We start from the raw sequence: 17,408 nt of genomic DNA, 5'->3' as shown, positions 1-17,408 counted from the left end.
GATGCGTGTGGGACACCTTGCAAAAGGGCAACTGTTTGTAAGGGTTAAAACCTCGGCTGAATGTTAAATCCCTGGGTCTCAGGCTTTTCCTCTGTACTGCAGCCTATTTGGGACGTGGCTGTTCCCTGGGAATCCAGTCAAAAACTACCACAGATCAGCTGTCATTCACAGGAAAGCAATGGTACCCCAGTCACGTATCTCCAGACCGGGTCGCAGGCTAGTGTCCTCATTTGTCTTTTGTTCCCAGCCTGATGAGACCTAACCTCCAAAGACTCTACTCACATGAAAGCAATTTCACATTTTCATTTACGTATTTTAATTATTCTTCTCTGTATCCTTTTTAGTTCTAATATGCCTTTGACTTCAGCAAGCAGTATTCGAGATCTGGGGGGAGTACTTAAGCAGGTGTTAATAATGGAAAAATTGTTACTACAGAAGAGCTGAGCTGAGAAGAGGTGAGAAGACAGAAGAATTAATAGTAAGCAGCACAAGCGTCTTCAGCTCGCTTTGCCAATGCTTTGAGAGCTGGGTTCCACCCTCCGTCCCGCAGTCACCAGCTGCCTGCTCATAGATGCAGCTCTATGATAAAGACAAGTTCTTCAGCCTCAATAGATCATGGTCCAGGGGGCAGAAGTGACTCAGTCAAGAAAAACAAGGTAGTGGTTAATTTTAGAGAGAATGTCTCTGAACAGCACCAGTAGTGAATAAGCTGAATAAACAAAGTCCAGAAGGGCCAGGAAATGTACTAGGTTCTTCAAGCACAGCCAGTTCACTTTCATCCTTAGCAAACATATATTGAAAAAGTGGCATTACAATAACACCATCAATTAACTTTTAATTAAAGACTGAACTTTTGCCTTTCATCTGGTCTGCCCTGATTCCAGAAAGCTCATAATCTTATACTGAAGTTAATCTACATTAGTGCACGCCTAATTTTTCAGAAGCAATAAATATCAGAGAACCAGCTTCTCCCTTTCACAAGATCCCTAAGTCGTCATAACCCACGAGCATGGTATTTATTTCTGAAAGGGAAGTTTTTCCTTCATCAGTGCTTGCAGCTTAAGAGCTTCATTGTCTGATAACTGCATCTCTTCTGTTCTTTCACAAAGCAGAAGGTAGTCAGAACAAAACATACAGTATTTGCCTTTGGTGACTGCTGGAGCCATGCAACTAAAGCACCTCTTCAGTTTTTGCCCTCTGCATCTAATAATTGCTTTTTGATTTGCAAATTGTTCTAGGAGTCAGACATCTGAACAACACAATTCCTACTGATTATACAAGGAAGACAGTTCAGATATGAAGTGAAAGTAGTTGTTCAAAACCCGCAAGTAGCCATGTAAGATGTGTGGGTAAAAAGCAGGTGCTGGGAACCTGGGGCCCATTCCATGCATTTTGCAATTCAGGTGATGGCATTAGCCAAATATCCTCTTTGGGATCTACCCACGTATGCAAAGTCCATCTCTCCTCAGCACCGCGGTCTGCTCGAGGCAGCCAGCTCCCGTGCGCCACGCTCACCTGATGAACAGGGATCACGAGGAAGGCCCCACCTCCGGCACACTCGGTCACCACTGCGATGAAGTGGGGGTTGACAGCGCAGAAGTGGTTGTCGTGGACGCTGCGGGTGATGGGCACGCAGTCGTAGCATTTGTCCTTGCTGGCGGCCTTGCCGTAGACGTGCCGGAATTTGGAGCTGCGGTACAGGGGATGCCAGGACATCTGCAAGGGGGTGGCACAAGCGCAGTACCATGAGGACCACCCTGCCCTTCCCAAGGTCAGCCCAGGCACCAGCAGCTGGACATGGCTTGCAGACCCTCGTTCCCCTCTCCCCTGCGTAAGCTCACCCTCCTCTCACCCCTGCTCTCTTGTCACCACCCACATTTTCCCCTTCTCATCTTCTCCCTGTCTACTGGACCTCTGTCTCCGCACCCATTGCTCTTCTTCATCTTGCAAAGATGAGAGCAAAAGGGAAAGAAGACAGCTCTGTCCATCACCCACCTGCTGCTCCCACCTGGGACATGCGCCAGCAGTCCATGTTGCTGGGACAGGGCCATATGGCAGCAAGCTTAAGAGGAGAAAAATGTCTCCTGGCATAGAGCTGAAGCAGCACAAAAGACAAAACATCTTGGGTGAGGAAAGCCTGAGAGATGGTGAATAAACATGCCAGTCTGGATGTACACTTCACTGAGCCCTCAGGTAGCTTAGGCCCAAAAAGGAGTCCAAATTTTGCTCACATGAAGGGAAAAAAGTTTGACAAATCATACAAGTTGTTACAGTCATTTGCTTTTTTTTCCCACTAACAATGACATTCTGCATGTCTGGTTTATAACCACACCACAGCCCTCTGACAGACAGCATTTTACATGGTAATTAAATGAGATACATGAAACATGCTTAACACAAGAATCACTTCCCACAGAGAAGAGGAAAGTTTTATGGAACTGACACCACTGACTGCAAATAGGAAACTACCAGCGTTGGACAGAAAAGGTGATTCAGACTATTAACTCCCACTCTTCCCATAAGACCCAAACAGTGAGAGGTGCATGGAAGGGACTGTGATGTGATCCTACTGCCCAAAGGAAAGGAAATGCAGACTGGGCAAAAAAGTTAGAGGTGAACTAGCACCCCACAGAATCAGTCAGGAGGAAGAGCAAAGACTGGGATAGTGCTTGGTTTTGCCCCATGTTGGTCCATCTAGAGTGCATTTGGTGAATAGTAGTATTAGTGATGCTGGATCTAAAAACAGTGATACTCCAGTTTGACAGGAAACCCAACCAGACAGCGTTTGAGTTACAGCAGGACTTACACCACTCCCTCATATGGGTAAGCTTTTGTAGAAAAATCTGCAAACAATGGCAAAAAGCCAGATACATCATCACCATTCAACTCCACTTGACAAGCAGGAGACTAAGCAGTTCTAAACCAAAATGTCCATGTTTCTGGCACATTTCAAATTGTCTTCCCCCCAGGAAGATGCTAACTATTAAACCCTATGAATCTGTATTTTCTGATCCTGGGGAGTTGAAAAGGAGATATACAGGCACCCAACAACCAAGGATCCAAAAAGCTCACATCCCACATTGCACTGGGATGTGTTGGACTGAATAATGCAAGTCCTGTCTTCCTCCCAGTCCCCTAGCACAGCTCTGAGCAAACCCCACCTTGAACAAATACTCGTATCTGCAAAAAAATCAGTCCAGGTTGCTGGATCCAGCACATCCCAGGTTGCTTTTACACTCCTTTTTGTCTCTCATTTTTACCCCGGCATGTTTTACCTGTGTTAACCCTGCTTTCATCCATAAATTGATTAAATCTCTTGTGCAGAAACCATTAGGTGTAAAAGATCTCTCACACAGTGACGACTACCTACCCCAAACAAAGACAAAGAAATGCAAGGTTACTACAAAAAGAAAGCAGTGATCTTGGGAAATCAATTTTAGATGGAAGGATGTTCACAGCAAAAAAGAAACTGGCTAACTCTCCAGAGCTCCAGAGGTGCAGAGCTCCCAAACAGCTTCATGCTCATTTAGTGGTTAGGTTTACTCACACTGAAAAAAAATCACCACACTGTTTGGATGAATCAAGTGGCTTCTAACAGCAAAGGAAATTATTGCTTGGCTCCAAGGAACTTCTAGCTAAACCACTCTTCAAGTAGGAGAGAGTTTGTGGTCTGGAGGTACTAAGTTTCTCTGCAACAGGGATCTCAATTCAGGAAGAAGTCACCACATATAAGGAAAAGCTTTATTTTGGGGATCATTCATAAGAAGGAAGAGCAGGAACAAATAGCAGGATACTGATGTCCCATGCAGACTACCTGTAACATTTCAATGGTAAACAAGCATGAAGGGAATTAAATGCACATTTTGAAGTATACTTAGGAAGAGATAACTCTCTCCTACCTCAGCTTGTAAAGTGAAGGCTCAGCTGTCACAGGAACTCCAAAACACCTACAAATCTTCCAAGGGACAGGAGGGTAGGATATGACCAGAAATTCCAGACAATTGACAAAGACAGTCCCAGTGGAACAGTGGTCCTCTGACAACCCCACTCCAGTCAGAGTAGAAAGCTCAGTATTAAAAGAAAAAATCTTGGAAAGTATCAGGAGAAAACCCATCTGAATAGGTGTGGCCTCAGCAGACTGCATCTGGTACAAGGGGAGAGGTTGATCCAAAACAAAGCAGACATGGACATTAAGAAAAACTTGTTTGGGAGGAGTGTGGTGCAGCTCTAAAACAGGTCACCAAAGCAGAAGGGGGGCAAGAGCAGAAGTCTCTGTCCCTGGAAATCCCCACTGACATCCCCATGACTTGGCTAGACAATGCCACAGACTCCCTGATCCAGCACTGGCAACAGTCCTGCTCTGAACAGGAGGCTGGACTGCAGACTGGAGACCCCTTTCTATCAGCAGTCCTAGGATTCATGTAAGCAAAATTCAAAATAAGGATAAAATTACAATGCTTAGATGAAATTCAGGCAAATGGGTGACAATAAAATGCAGAAAGCATGAGTGTGTTGCAAAGGCCCTGCCCAAGAGCAGGAGAGTGCCTGAACAGAAATGTCTCAGTATCTTGGCACACAGGCCACTGCCTATGAATCTGCCTGGGACTTTGCCTAGCAAGAAAAATCTGTGATCAACATGAATTATTGCATGTAAAATCCCACAACGTTACTTAAGTGACCATAGCACCAGGAGATTTACCTGACTTATCTGCAGACCAAGGACAGGGAGCGAATTTCCAGGATATGGAAAATTGATACCCCATGTCTGATGGGACAAGACCATGTTCTGAGGGACTCTGGAAGTTCATCCAGTTACTCCTACACACCAAAGGGCCTGGGAGCGACATATCCATCCCTTTGGGTAGCACACAGAACTGCAGCCAAGGAAACAACAACATGGATCCAAGCTCTCTATATGTATGGGAAAAAACAAGGACTCCAGTCAACCTCTAGTATGGAATCCCCTGTGAGGAAAACCAAGGACACGGTGCCCTCAAACCACACTTAAACCCTATGATTTACCACTGAAAAAGCTCACACCTTCACTACAGAAATCAAGCAGAGTTTTTGAGAAAATGAAATGGCTTTGAAACCTGGGGCTGCTCAAGAACCTTTTAAAGGGGACCTGGTCTGACATAGCTGTTCCTTGGAGGACAGAGGAGCAGGAGCTTTAACACGACTAAAGCTCAAGACAGAAATTCTGCATGGTCTTGTCCAGGTAAAGGAGGTGGTTTCTGAGCTAAAGCAGTGCCCCAGAATTATCCACACGGCCTCACAATAACACAGAAATGGAGTTAGATCCAAGAGGTACTGCCCAGGAGGTACCCAATGTGGGGAAAAGGATGATAGAAATAAACAGGCAGAGTCTGGGACAACTATCATGCTATCTTGCTTTGTTATCTTGAAATCATTCTGGTGGAAAGGGCCTGTAAAAGTTTGAACTCATGCAATGCCTTCTTCTCCATCTGAACAGATTGTTCAAAATGTGACCATCAAAGACCCAGAGGCATAGTGAGTAAATCCAGGGCTGGGATTTGCATAAACTGGACTGAGGCTCACTGAATCCGGAGGTTCATTTTAGGTGACTGTAAGACACAGAGACAGTCCTGGTCCTGAAGAAAAGGGCTGGAGAAAGTCCTTGGAAGGATGAATGAGGTTTGGAGCTGCAACCAGGAAATCTGTATCTTGTATTTCAGTCCATTCCTTTGCAGCAAAGCCACATACAACAGAAAGCAGCGTACAGAAGAATTCTGGAGGCTTGATATAACAACTGTAAAGAGTCTCATTTGAATGCTGAAAACTCTTTCTGTGACCCAAAAGAAGTACCAGCACATGCAGAGGGCATCTCCAAGAGCACTCCTGGAACTAGAAGGATTGCAGAGAGAAGTGACATCCTGTATGCCCATAGAGCTACAGGCCTGTGTACAGGAGTTGTCCCAAATCCCTGCAGAGACTGAGACCACTTCCCAGCCCCCGTACATACAGCCTGTCTGCCACAAGCCCTGCAGTGGATAAGATATGGTTTCTCAAGCAGGAGACCATCTTCCAGCTGGCTGTTAATGAGAACAGCATAACTAGGGCTCTGACAGATCTCAGCTATCAGACAGTGCAAGCTCTGGAGCCTGCAAGAAGATCCTCACAGAGGGAAGAGAGCAGCACTCCCAGAAGTTCTCCGTCAGAGATGCCAACACACCATACGCTTTGTATGTATTAATTCAGGCCCAACACTGAATGCCTAGGTGGGTATATGGGTACTAAAAGGACTACAAAGACACTTGTCCCCCAGCTTGTCCCCAGTGCAGATTGCTTTCACCCAGCCTGCCCAGATACATCCTTCCACTGATGTCAAGGTGGCATAGGAACCAGTCACAGGCCACTGGTGGCCCATTTCCATCAACAGTCCTGGTCCAAGCTCTTTGCTCAGCTACTGTGGCAAGGGGCCTCAGTCTATAGCTACAACCATTTTCTCTGCTCTTCTCTTAAAGCAGCAGCTTTTTCTCCTCCTCATCCTTCCATCTTCTGGAAGGAAGGTGTTGGTTCATCTGTTCTCCATCTAGCGCCTCTTGACCCCCTCTGCTCTTCCTTCTGTTAGATACAATACCATATTTCTTCCTGGGAGAGGCAATCTGACAAAGCTCCGTGTCTTCTCCCCAGGACTGAAGGCAGGACATTTTGGACTGGCTAGAAGGAGGAGAGGCAGCTCCACCCCTTCCTCTCAGCAAAGAGAGTGGAGAGCACCAGAACAAAGGCAGAACTGGGCAGGAAATAGCTGTGGCCAGACAAAGGGAGAAAGCATGGTTTTCACAGCACCTCCCATCCAAGCCTCCGAAAACCTTTTCTGGTGGGCTGGCAAAGAGCAGGACTCCCCTCCTTACATAGACGCCAGAGAAGGTAGCTCTGCAAATGGTGAGTGGGAGAGGAGAGTCTTGTCAGTCTACAGGGTGCAAGGAGATCTCAATCTCCAGTATATCTTTTGCTCCCAAAAGTAGCTGTAGCGTGGCCCAAAGTGTCATGACCCATGCAGTGCAAAAGTGCAGGATGTTATTTCTGAACACAACTGGGATGAGCCACCTGAAGACCCAGGTAGCAGCCCAGATATAGAAGCTGGGAAGAGCTGGGCTGAGCAAAACACTTCTCTACACTGCTATATTTGAGCAGCTCTCAAATATGTGTTTTAGAAGAACAACACAATGTTATCTGCTGCATTCCTGTACCAGGTGGAGATAAGTGGACTTTCCTCTTTTATTCTCTACTCCTGCAAGATTGTCACCTAGCCAAAACAGCTTCCTCACAGAAGAGATATCCCTTGGTAGCTCAGCTACTCCTGCAAGGTGACCTCTATCGCTGAGACTTGAAAAGTCTATGCCAAACTGAACAAAGAAAAAGCACAGATTTGATCCCACTTGAACAATGCAAATAACTCAGATCCAAACTGAGCACCAGCCAGATCCAGCTCTACCTAAAAGCGGGATTGTTTCTGAACCTACGCTACTGTAGGAATGTGAACAACTACTAAGATAGTCACAGCTATTTTTCTAAGTGAACACAACACACATGCGCATTTACTGTGCACAGGAAATTCTGTGGGATGGGCACACTGGTGAGGACAGATTAAGAGACAGTGCAACTCATCAGCTCCAGTTCAAGTCATTCTAGTTCAGGGCCTGCCAAAACACCATGGGTTGTACAGACCACCCCTCTCCATGTCAAAGGTTCATTTCAATCACCAGAATTGAGTCATCCTGCTTCACCACATGGCTGTCCATCACTGGATCAAAGGCAGCAATGGGAAAATGCAGACAAGAGCAGGATGCAGCAAAGTAGCATATCTAGCAGCCAGATTAGGTGTTACCTAAAACTGCACCCAGTTTAACCACCCACCCCATCCACCCTCACCAGTCAAATTCCCTGTAGCCATCGAGGTCAGCTCCATCCCATATGAGCCTAGCTGCACAATCCCCATGTCTGTCTGCAGGTGACCGAGTCCCCACAGTGCATCCAAGGATGATCAGGCCTCATCAGCCTCACAGACCTCCAGGTGCAGCTTCTGCTGTCTGCTTGACTCACCAGCAGCATTCCCCACCATCCACTCCTAGAAGGGAAGACCACCCTGAATCCTCTCCTGTCTTGAGTGAGTCCTGCAGCAGAGCTGCCCCCACTCACCCAGTAAGGGCCTTTGAGCTCCCCAGATGACCCCCACACTTCATTTTGGCAGATTTCACAACAGATCCATCCAACCCCTGTCAAGCAGAGAGCTTTCCATGCTCATCTCACTTGCTCCATACCCCACCCCTGTGTACCACCCAGGCACAAGAAGAAGGGTCCTCTCACTGCTAGGGGCTGAGGAGCCCGGGGGGTTGGAGCATTGCCTTAGCTGACTCCACAGGCCAGTGGCAGCTGCAAAATCCCCCCTGGAACAGCAGGAACAGGTGCATTCATGGGATCCCCCAACTCAGGCTTTTCTGTGGCAAGTGGGAGACCCTTGTGTAGATGTATCCTCTCGGCTCTTCTCAAGCTCCTTCCGAGGCTCTGGCTGCACCTTCCACCTCCTTCTCCCCATTCAAGACCCCACCTAGTTGCAGGACCCTCTCACCAACCTCCTGCTGGCCCCACTCACACTGACTCTCACTTCAACACGAAGAGGGAGCTGGACAGGAAAATCCTGGCAATAGCAGGGCTGTGTCTGCTCCCTCCTCTGCTCACAGCTCCAGGTAGAGCCCCTGGGCATCCCCTAGCTTCCTGGACCCAGTGACCCAGTCCAAGGTGGTGGGATCTGCTGGGAGGCTCTGCTCAGTGTCCCCTGCAGGGTCCTTCTTTCTCATTTTTAAAACTTTGATTCCCACCTCTGTTTTCAGTTTTGGCCACCCACAATTATTTGGGTTTCTTTTGGATTTCCTCTCCTTTACTGCCATCCCTAGAGCAGAAGAATAGCTGAGATATCAGGCAAAAGAGGTGACCAGAAAGGAAAAACAAACAAAAAAAAAGCAACTCCCCTCCTCTGAATACTCTTCCAGCACTCAATCATTTGCAGCTCAAGACTTCCCAAGTCAGAAAAGGTTTCTATGTATTTCATAACCCTTGGGGCTCTCTCTGCCACAAATTTGTCCAGTCTTTCCTCAAACCTGTCCAAACTTTTAGTACCCACAGCACCCTGGGGTGAGGAGTTGCACAGTCTAGCTAAGGTGGTCAGCTTTATCAAGGTAAACACCAACTCTACAACTAAACTGAGTCCACTTAGCCCGCTGTCCAGTACAATATGCCACTGGTAGAAATTCTCTGAGCACCTAGCACAACAATTATGTCCCCAAAATAGAATTGTTCTCACACACATCAGAGAGAGATGACTGACAAAGAGTGTGTAAATTTAGGAAACACATTTTCATAGGTCCCATCTCTTGTTGCTAACTTTTTGCTGTATCGCAAATAATGCCATATAAAATAACACTTTATTGGTGCTATAAACCAATCAATTTCCGCACAAAGGCATTTCAAAGTAGGCAGAAATCCTAAGTTATGATTACCAAGTCCAAAACAAGAAAATGATACCACTAACTGCATTCAGATCAGTAACACGTCTCAGCCCCAAAATTCCACAAAGCTTAGTTTAACTGTGACGTTTTGGTAAATGCACTCCACCTTTGAATGTCTGCCATAAGCTATGTTTGCTTAAACTTTCAAGATGGTGACTGAGGTGAAAGACATGCAGAACTTCCTATAGTACAGGACTTCACCCTCCCAAATCACATATTTTCACTTGCTCTATGCTAACAAAAACAAGCTGCACTCTAACAGTAATAAAACAGAGATGCACAGAGCTGACTTTACAGGAATTACGACAAATGACCTGTGATGAATGTTGCCCTGTGGACCACAGGATCATCATGGACCAGATCTGAGGATCTTCCTCACTTTTAGACAAATTCCATGCAGGCAGAGTAGTTCACCAACGATTTTCTTCAGGTAGTATTTGAAATGCAGTAAGCCAAAAAGGGGATACAGTCTGCTGAGCCAGAGATTTACAGACAAGAAAGAACTGGTTGGGGATGTGAAGGTTGGGGGAGCCTTCACTGCACTGACCATAAGATGGTGGAGGTCAGGATCCCAAGAGAAGGAATAAAGGCAAAAAGCAGGATGACAGCCCTGGACTTCAGGAGAGCAGACTTTGGCCTCTCAGGGATCTGCCTGGGACAATCCCATGGGATACAGTTGTGGAGGGAAGAGGGGTTCAGGAAAGCTGGTCGATTTTCAAGAATCACCTCCTCCAACCTCAACAACAGTCCATCCCAACAAGCAGGAAATCAAACAAAGGGGGCAGGAGGTCTGCACGGGCAAACAAGGAGCTCCTGACTAAACCCAAACATAAAAAGGAAGGAGACAAGAGATGGAAGAAGGGACATAAGAATACATAAGGAACATAGAGACACTATCCAAGTAGGCAGGGACAGGCTTAGGAAAGGCAAAGGCCACCTGCAGCTGAATATGGCCACAGACATGAAGGGCAACAAGGAAGGCTTCTGCAGATACATCAGCAGCCAAAAGAAGACTAGGGAAAATGTGGGCCTGCTGAGGAATGGAAATGGGGCCCTGGTCACAAGGGACATGCAGAAGCCTGAGGTACTCAATGCCTTCTTTGCCTCCGCCTTTGTTGGTAAGACCATCCTTCTGCAATTCCAGGTCCCTGAGACCAAAGAGAAAGTCTGGGGCAAGGAACACTTGCCCTTGGTGGAGGAGGATCAGGTTAGGCACCATTTAAACAAACTGGACACACACAAATCCCTGGGCCCTGACAGGATGCACCCACGAGTGTGAAGAGATCTAGCTGACTGTCACTGCAAGACAGCTCTCGTTTATCTTTGAAAGGTCATGGTGATCAGGGGAGGTTCTGGAGGAGCAGAATAAAGCAATGCCACCCCTATCTTCAAGAAGGCCAAGAAAGAAGCTCTGGGGAACTACAGGCCAGTCAGCCTCACATCAATCCCTGGGAAAGGTGATGGAGGAAAACCTCCAGGAAGCCATTTCCAAACATATGCAGGGCAAGAAGGTGATTGGGAGTAGTCAGAATGGATTTGTGAAGGGAAAATCATGACTCACAAACTTGATAGCCCTCTACAGAGATGGCTGGCTGGATGAGGGGAGAGCAGTGGGTGTTGTTTCTGTTGACTTTAGTATGGCTTTTGTTACTGTCTCCTGTAACAACGTCACTGAAAAACAGGTGAAGTATGGGCTAGATAAACAGACATTGAGGTAGACTGAAAACTGGCTAACTCCCAGGCTCAGAAGGTTGTGATCAGCAGCACAAAGTCCAGCTGGAGACCAGTCACTAGTGGTTGATACTGGAGCCAACACTGTTTAATGTCTTAATCAATGACCTGGATGATGGGACACAGTCCACCATCAGCATATTTGCAGATCACACAAAATCCAGAAGAGTGGTTGATACACCAGGCAGCTGTGCTGCCATTCAGAAGGACCTCAACAGACTGGAGAATGGGGCTGACAAGAATCTCATAAAGTTCAACAAAGGAAACTGCAAAGTCCTGCACCTGGCGGGGAATAACCACAGACTGGGGGCCAACTGGCTGGAGAGCAGCTTTGTAGAGAAGGACCTGGGGGTGCTGACACATACCAATTTGACCATAAGCCAACAATGCACCTTTGCAGCAAAGAAAGCTAACAGCCTCCTGGGCTGCACTAGGAAAAGCATTGCCAGCATGTTGAGGGAGGTGATTCCTCTCCTCTCCTCAGCACTGGTAAGGCCACATCTGGAGTGCTGGGTTCAGTGCTGGGATCCCCAGTACTAGAGAGACATGGATTTACTGGAACAAATCCAGTAAAGGCCCATGAAGATGGTTAAGGGATTGGAGCGTCTGATACAAGGAGAAGCTGAGAGACCTGGGACTGTTCAGCCTACCGAAGAAATGGCCATGGGGGACCTTATATCATGGGGGTATAAATACCTGATGGGGGGTGTAAAGAAGATGGAGTCAGACTTTTCTTAGTGGTGCTCAGTGACAGGATGAGAGGCAAGGGGCACACATCAAAGCACAAGAAATTTCTTTTAAGCATACAAAAAGCTTTTTTACCATGAGGGTGGTCAAACACTGAAACAGGTTGCCCAGAGAGGTTGTGGAGTCTCCAACTTTGGAAGTATTTAAAATCCAACTGGCTACAGCTCTGGGCAACCTTCTCATGCTTACCGTCCTTTGAGCAGGGGGGGGTTACACTAGACAATCTCCAGAAGTGCCTGTCCCCCTCAGCTATTTGGTGATTCTGTGATTTTAGGGCCTCTGAATCTCTATTATGTCTCTCTTGCACTGCCTTGAAAAATGCATCTGGCAACATGTCAAGAAACACACTCATATGATGTGGACTTTCAACCCAATAAACTTTGAGTTTGCCCTGCAGCCTCAGCTCTTCTTTCTGTTCCTCTGACAGGGAGCGGTGACAACGTGTTTTTTTCCCATTTCGTGAGAACTGTTGTTTGGAGGGGCAATCACTTTCAAAACTCTGTCAAGGCAGCAAATAGCATCACATAAAAGAGTTGGCAGGAAGAAAAAGGGGAAAAACATGCCAACATTTTGTAAAGAAGACAGGACCATTTTTTCATTGCAAAAACCTGTACCACCACCCACCAAAAAGTGTTATATTTATGCATTTTAGAAAGCCTAAAAATGAAATGTTTGCATCATCCCACAGCAATATGCTTGCCCTGCAAGTATTATGGGACTAATAGGGGTAGCACTCACACTGCACTAGAGGGCTGGCCCCAAAGTAGAGAGGGCCCCTGTCCCCTGCACAGCAATGTCTGAGCAGGGTGATCCAGCAAAGCAGAGTCCAAGTTCCAGCAAATCCTGCTTGAGCAATACAGGACACTGTTTTCTCTTCACTCAGCTCTCAAAGACCAAATCCTGGGACCTTGTGGGTGTCATTCCCACCACTTGCACCAAAGAATATTAACAGGATTTTTTTTCTTCTGAAGTAGCCAAGAGGTATTGGAGGAGAATGTAGAGATCTCTGCAAGCATTTCTCAGATCTCTGCTCACCAGGTTGGAGCAGATGGTCACCACAAGCTTGCTGGAGCTGGACAAGTTTTCCTAGACAGCTTCTGTCCATTGAGCTGTGCAGCCCTAGTGCTGGGAGCATCAACGTTTCATTAAACAATCTACAAAGCTGCATATGAAATAGAGTAAAATGCATCCATTTGCTTCATAGTTCATCACTGCTGGTATAAAGAGAGGAGGCAGCTCCTATGCCTTTCTGCCAGCAGGATAATGCAATCGCAAGAGACAGAGCGAGGACATCCTGATCGATGTGGAGAGCCTCATCCGCAGAGCAGAGTAACCTTCACGCAAGCTGGCCTCAAAGGGTAAAATGATCCTCATCTCTTGCCCAATGTGCAGAGCACAGCAGGAATGAGGTAGAGGAAGTTGGGTTATGGCTGCAACTTCTCACATCTGCAAAGAACAGGTGTCTTGCTAGAATCCAAGCAATCTTACTGTGAAAGATTTGTCTGGTCTAGTCCCTTGTAAGCAGTAGGGATTGGGGCCACTGGCCCAGCACAGTGGAGCACTGAGAGTAACCAGAGAAACCTCTGGAGATGTCTCCAATGTGCAGAACAGTGTGTAAGCATTAGTGAAATACTGGGCTGCAACTGGCCCTACTGTCTCTGGGTATACACAGGTTAAATCACTGATGCAGCAAGCACCATCACAAATAGCTCATGTAAGGAAGATCAGAAGGGAACAAACCTAGAACTGATCTGCAAGTCTGCTGCTTTACAAGACCTTTTGTTGGCTTTTTTGATGCTTTTTTTAAGACACAAAGTCATATTGTCCTTGGGTCAGCAGAGGGATCTGACATTTTAAGAGAGGCTGATGAAGTTGGAGCCATTCTCAGCCAAGTGCTCAGAACAGATAGGATGTCGGTTTCAAGTGCAAAGGTGCTCGGAAAACCACTAGGATTCTTGAGGACCTCAGACACATGACTACTCAGTCCTTTTGTGCTTATCAGACTTGAAGGTGGAAACACTTACGTGACCTCTGAAGAGCAGACAGTCAAAGATGGAGGATCTATCTTTAACATCAAAGTTAGCTTTTCATGACTCATCTGTAAAATCTGACTGCAACAGTCCTAGCTCCTTGCTGAGAGCATGAGCTCCTAACAAGGGCTGTGAAGTCTAGGGATGTCTGCAGCACTGAGGAGCAGTCTTGGGAGGTGAACACTGAGCTACTCCAGGCATATATACTGCCATCCAGGAAATGCTGGAAGAAACAAATGGGCATATGCATGCCCAGTTGACTGCACATGCGTTTCTCTGTAGGTCAGCGTGCTCCCACTTACCCACTTATCCCAAGCAGACAGACTTGCCTGCATTGTGCATGAAATTTGTGAATTGTGGATGAATTTCTCTTGCTCATAGACAAAATAACCAGGTTAAAAAGGAGATCACATTTGAGGAAACCCCAACATACGGTAGCACCTCCTCTTCTGGTGCGCAGTATTCTGTGAAAGACTCACAGCTGTCAGGCCAACCCTGGTGGTCCAGAAACTCAAGACACTGGCAGCATTTTATCCTGCTTTTTACTATCTTGGTGTAAGCTGGAGGGCTTACAGACTAAGGAGTCATTTCCCTTATACTCTGAGGAAGGCCTGGAAGAAGATTGATGGATACTAATCTCCTGGAAATACCAGCTCAGAGGTGTGGCTCCATACTCTGCTATGAGCTGACCTCTCCAAGCAAACGTTCCTGGTCTATTTGTGCGCTGGCATTTGTTAGTCCCCTCCATGAGCTGTTTTCACTTGCTCAAAGAGCAGAAAATTCACCCAGGGAAAAAAACAAAAAACAAAAAACATAATAACCCATCTGAGGGGAATCAGATCACAAAAGTATCTGATGTGAGCCAGATGGGACGCAAAGGGATGGAGTGGGGACACTTTGTGGCTGGGAGCAGCAGGAGCAGGAGCTCTTTGCAGCAGTGAGATCTGCTCAGCTCACCCAGGGAACCAGAGCCTCATTGCATGGGGCCAGGAGGTGAGACGTTATCACAGATTAGACTCCACTCCAGAAAAGGAGAAGTAGATGCCAACTGAACCTTTCCTCATTCACCTGTGAATACGCATACACATCCCCAGCAGTGCTGGGAGCACCCTCACAGGTGGTGCTGCACAGAGGTAGAGCAAGGAGGAATTTGGACTACCTCAAGATCAGATGCGAGATGCATGTGTAACCTGACCGAGAAGTTTGGGAAAAGGAAAACCCACTTGGCAGGCCCAGCACTTACATTACACACTGTTCAGTACATGCCAGCCTTCTGCTTCTTCCCAGTCCTGAGGGACTAGCAAACTCCAAAGCACTTACCATCTGCTGCCCAGCATGTCCTATCCTGTCACGTGCACAAAATGCAACAGCAGATCACTGCCGTGAGAGAGGAGAGGTGAAACCAGAAGACGTGCAAGCCAGAAGCTCACTGCACCCAACTGCTGGCTGTCAGGAAGAGCCCTCACTTTCTAATTCCAAGGCGAACAAAGCAAAACTATCAGTTACCAGGTCCCCATCCATCAAACAAATGCCTTGTGTGATGCGCACCTGAGTATTTCTGGAGTAGAGTGTTTCCTCTGCTCTCTAACCTGATTCAGCAAATCGCTTAATGTGGGTGACAATTTTCCTTTGAATTTGTGCGAGAGGAAAGGTTGAGCACTCCTGTCATTTATGACCTGTATGGTTTCTATATATTTTCTTTCACTCCCAGGCATGTTCCCTGCTCCGAATATGCAAGCGTGAGGAAAGGTAGGAAGTCTCTCTGCTGAAACACTTAATCGTAGCATGAGCTGTCTGTATTTCCAGGACAGAAACATGAGGCCTGTGACATGCAACCAATGTGCAGAGAGGATGAGCACTGGACTGAGTGTTCACGCCCCACTCCACAAGCCTGCAGCGGAACTTCAGTTCAGCTGGTGTTTCCAATCATCAACAAGACAAACACCAGACAAAAGACTTCAGCTCTGGGCATTATACTTCAGAAAAGGTGCCACAAAATTAGAGGAGAATTCAGTTTGTCCAATAATTGAAGAATTGTGACCTGATAAGAAAAATGAAAAGCTTCAGCGTGGAGATGAGAGGGAAGCCATGATAATAAGCTTCAAACATGGAAAAAGTTGCCGCATAAGAGGATTTGAATCATCTGCTTCCCATGCCTAGTAGGAACAGAGTCAAAAATCATGTGATTTAACTGTATCAGGGAAGTCTCCAATTAGGCAGTAGTAAAACTTTCTAATAGTCCAGGAGCAGAAAAGAGAAAGGCATAAATCTCCATCAGTGGAGACTCCCAAACAGACCAGATGACAACTAGCAACAACAACACAACTACAGCTGATCCTGTTCTGGACAGGAGACAGACTAATAGAGCTGGAACAGTAAAATCACATAATATTGTGATTTCATGTGCAGCAAACCTGCTATGTTCAGAATGTGACAGAATTACACCCACCAGTATTGGCTTCACTATCTCACTATCTAAATTGGCACAATTTTCTGGTATGTTCAGAACACTCAGCATCTTAATTTTAATTTATTTGCAATAAAACATTCTTAACATCAATGACAAAATACGTGAATTAGATATAGCTCCTGCAGAACAACCTCTCTCATTACAGTACCAAGAGCTGTGATGCAAGCCAAGCTGTTCAACAACAGCCATCACTCCTACTGATAACATGTCAGAATAGCTCTGTTTGGACATCTCACTATACAGGGTCAGTATTAACAGTGGTATAATGGTAGATGAAAGAAAAGTTTAATTTGAGTTCATTTGTTTCATTTAGCATTTGGGTTTTAAACCTTCTCTATTGACCTTTTAAAAACAAGGAGGCCCTATTTGCCTCAGATTAACCTAGACAACTGTATGGGATTGGAAAAAGGATGTATAGGGTGAAGACACCATCTAGATGCAGAGCTGAAGATGATGGTGGGCAAAGGGAGTCCGGCCTGATCAGACCTTCAGAAGTATAGATCACAAAACACCATTGAAAAGAAGGGAAGCAGAGGCACAAAAGCATTCAAAGAAGCACAAAACAGCATCCAGAGCGCTCAGGAGAGAGAAACAAGGCCAGAGGGAACAAGAAATTTCTCCTCTTGGCTGGGCCACCTCCAGATCCTTCCAAGGCCCCCGACCACAGAAAGTTTTTCAAGCTAACCAGGCTGGAAACCACTTCTGAGGCTCATGGAAAGGGTGTCCAAGACCACTGGCTGCTAGTTTTTCAGAACAATTAGGCCTGAAGTTGCCCTAAAAGGGCTGGTGTTCGTAGCTACTCAGCACACAAAATGTTCTAGGTAGCTGGGCCCAAAAGTTCTTCCTGGGCCTTTGGGGTGGTTTCCAAGGCCTCAGGGCACAAAAAAGTTTTTCCTGATC

General features: G+C 46.4%; 1 protein-coding gene across 2 annotated transcripts in view; it reads right to left on the bottom strand.

The window, feature by feature from the left end:
- Positions 1 to 17,408, bottom strand: part of CORO2A (coronin 2A) — a 59,307-nt gene that overhangs the window by 19,662 nt on the left and 22,237 nt on the right. For both annotated transcript variants that reach the window (XM_067315457.1, XM_067315458.1), the window contains exon 2: positions 1,516 to 1,716. In XM_067315457.1, the coding sequence (XP_067171558.1) occupies positions 1,516 to 1,716 (201 nt within the window). The remainder of the gene's footprint in view (positions 1 to 1,515; positions 1,717 to 17,408) is intronic.

This window comes from Apteryx mantelli, chromosome Z (assembly GCF_036417845.1).
Source record: "Apteryx mantelli isolate bAptMan1 chromosome Z, bAptMan1.hap1, whole genome shotgun sequence".
NCBI classification, from domain to species: Eukaryota; Metazoa; Chordata; class Aves; order Apterygiformes; family Apterygidae; genus Apteryx; species Apteryx mantelli.
The sequence above is the reverse complement of the archived record's forward strand: the minus strand, read 5'-3'. Positions and strand labels throughout refer to the sequence as shown.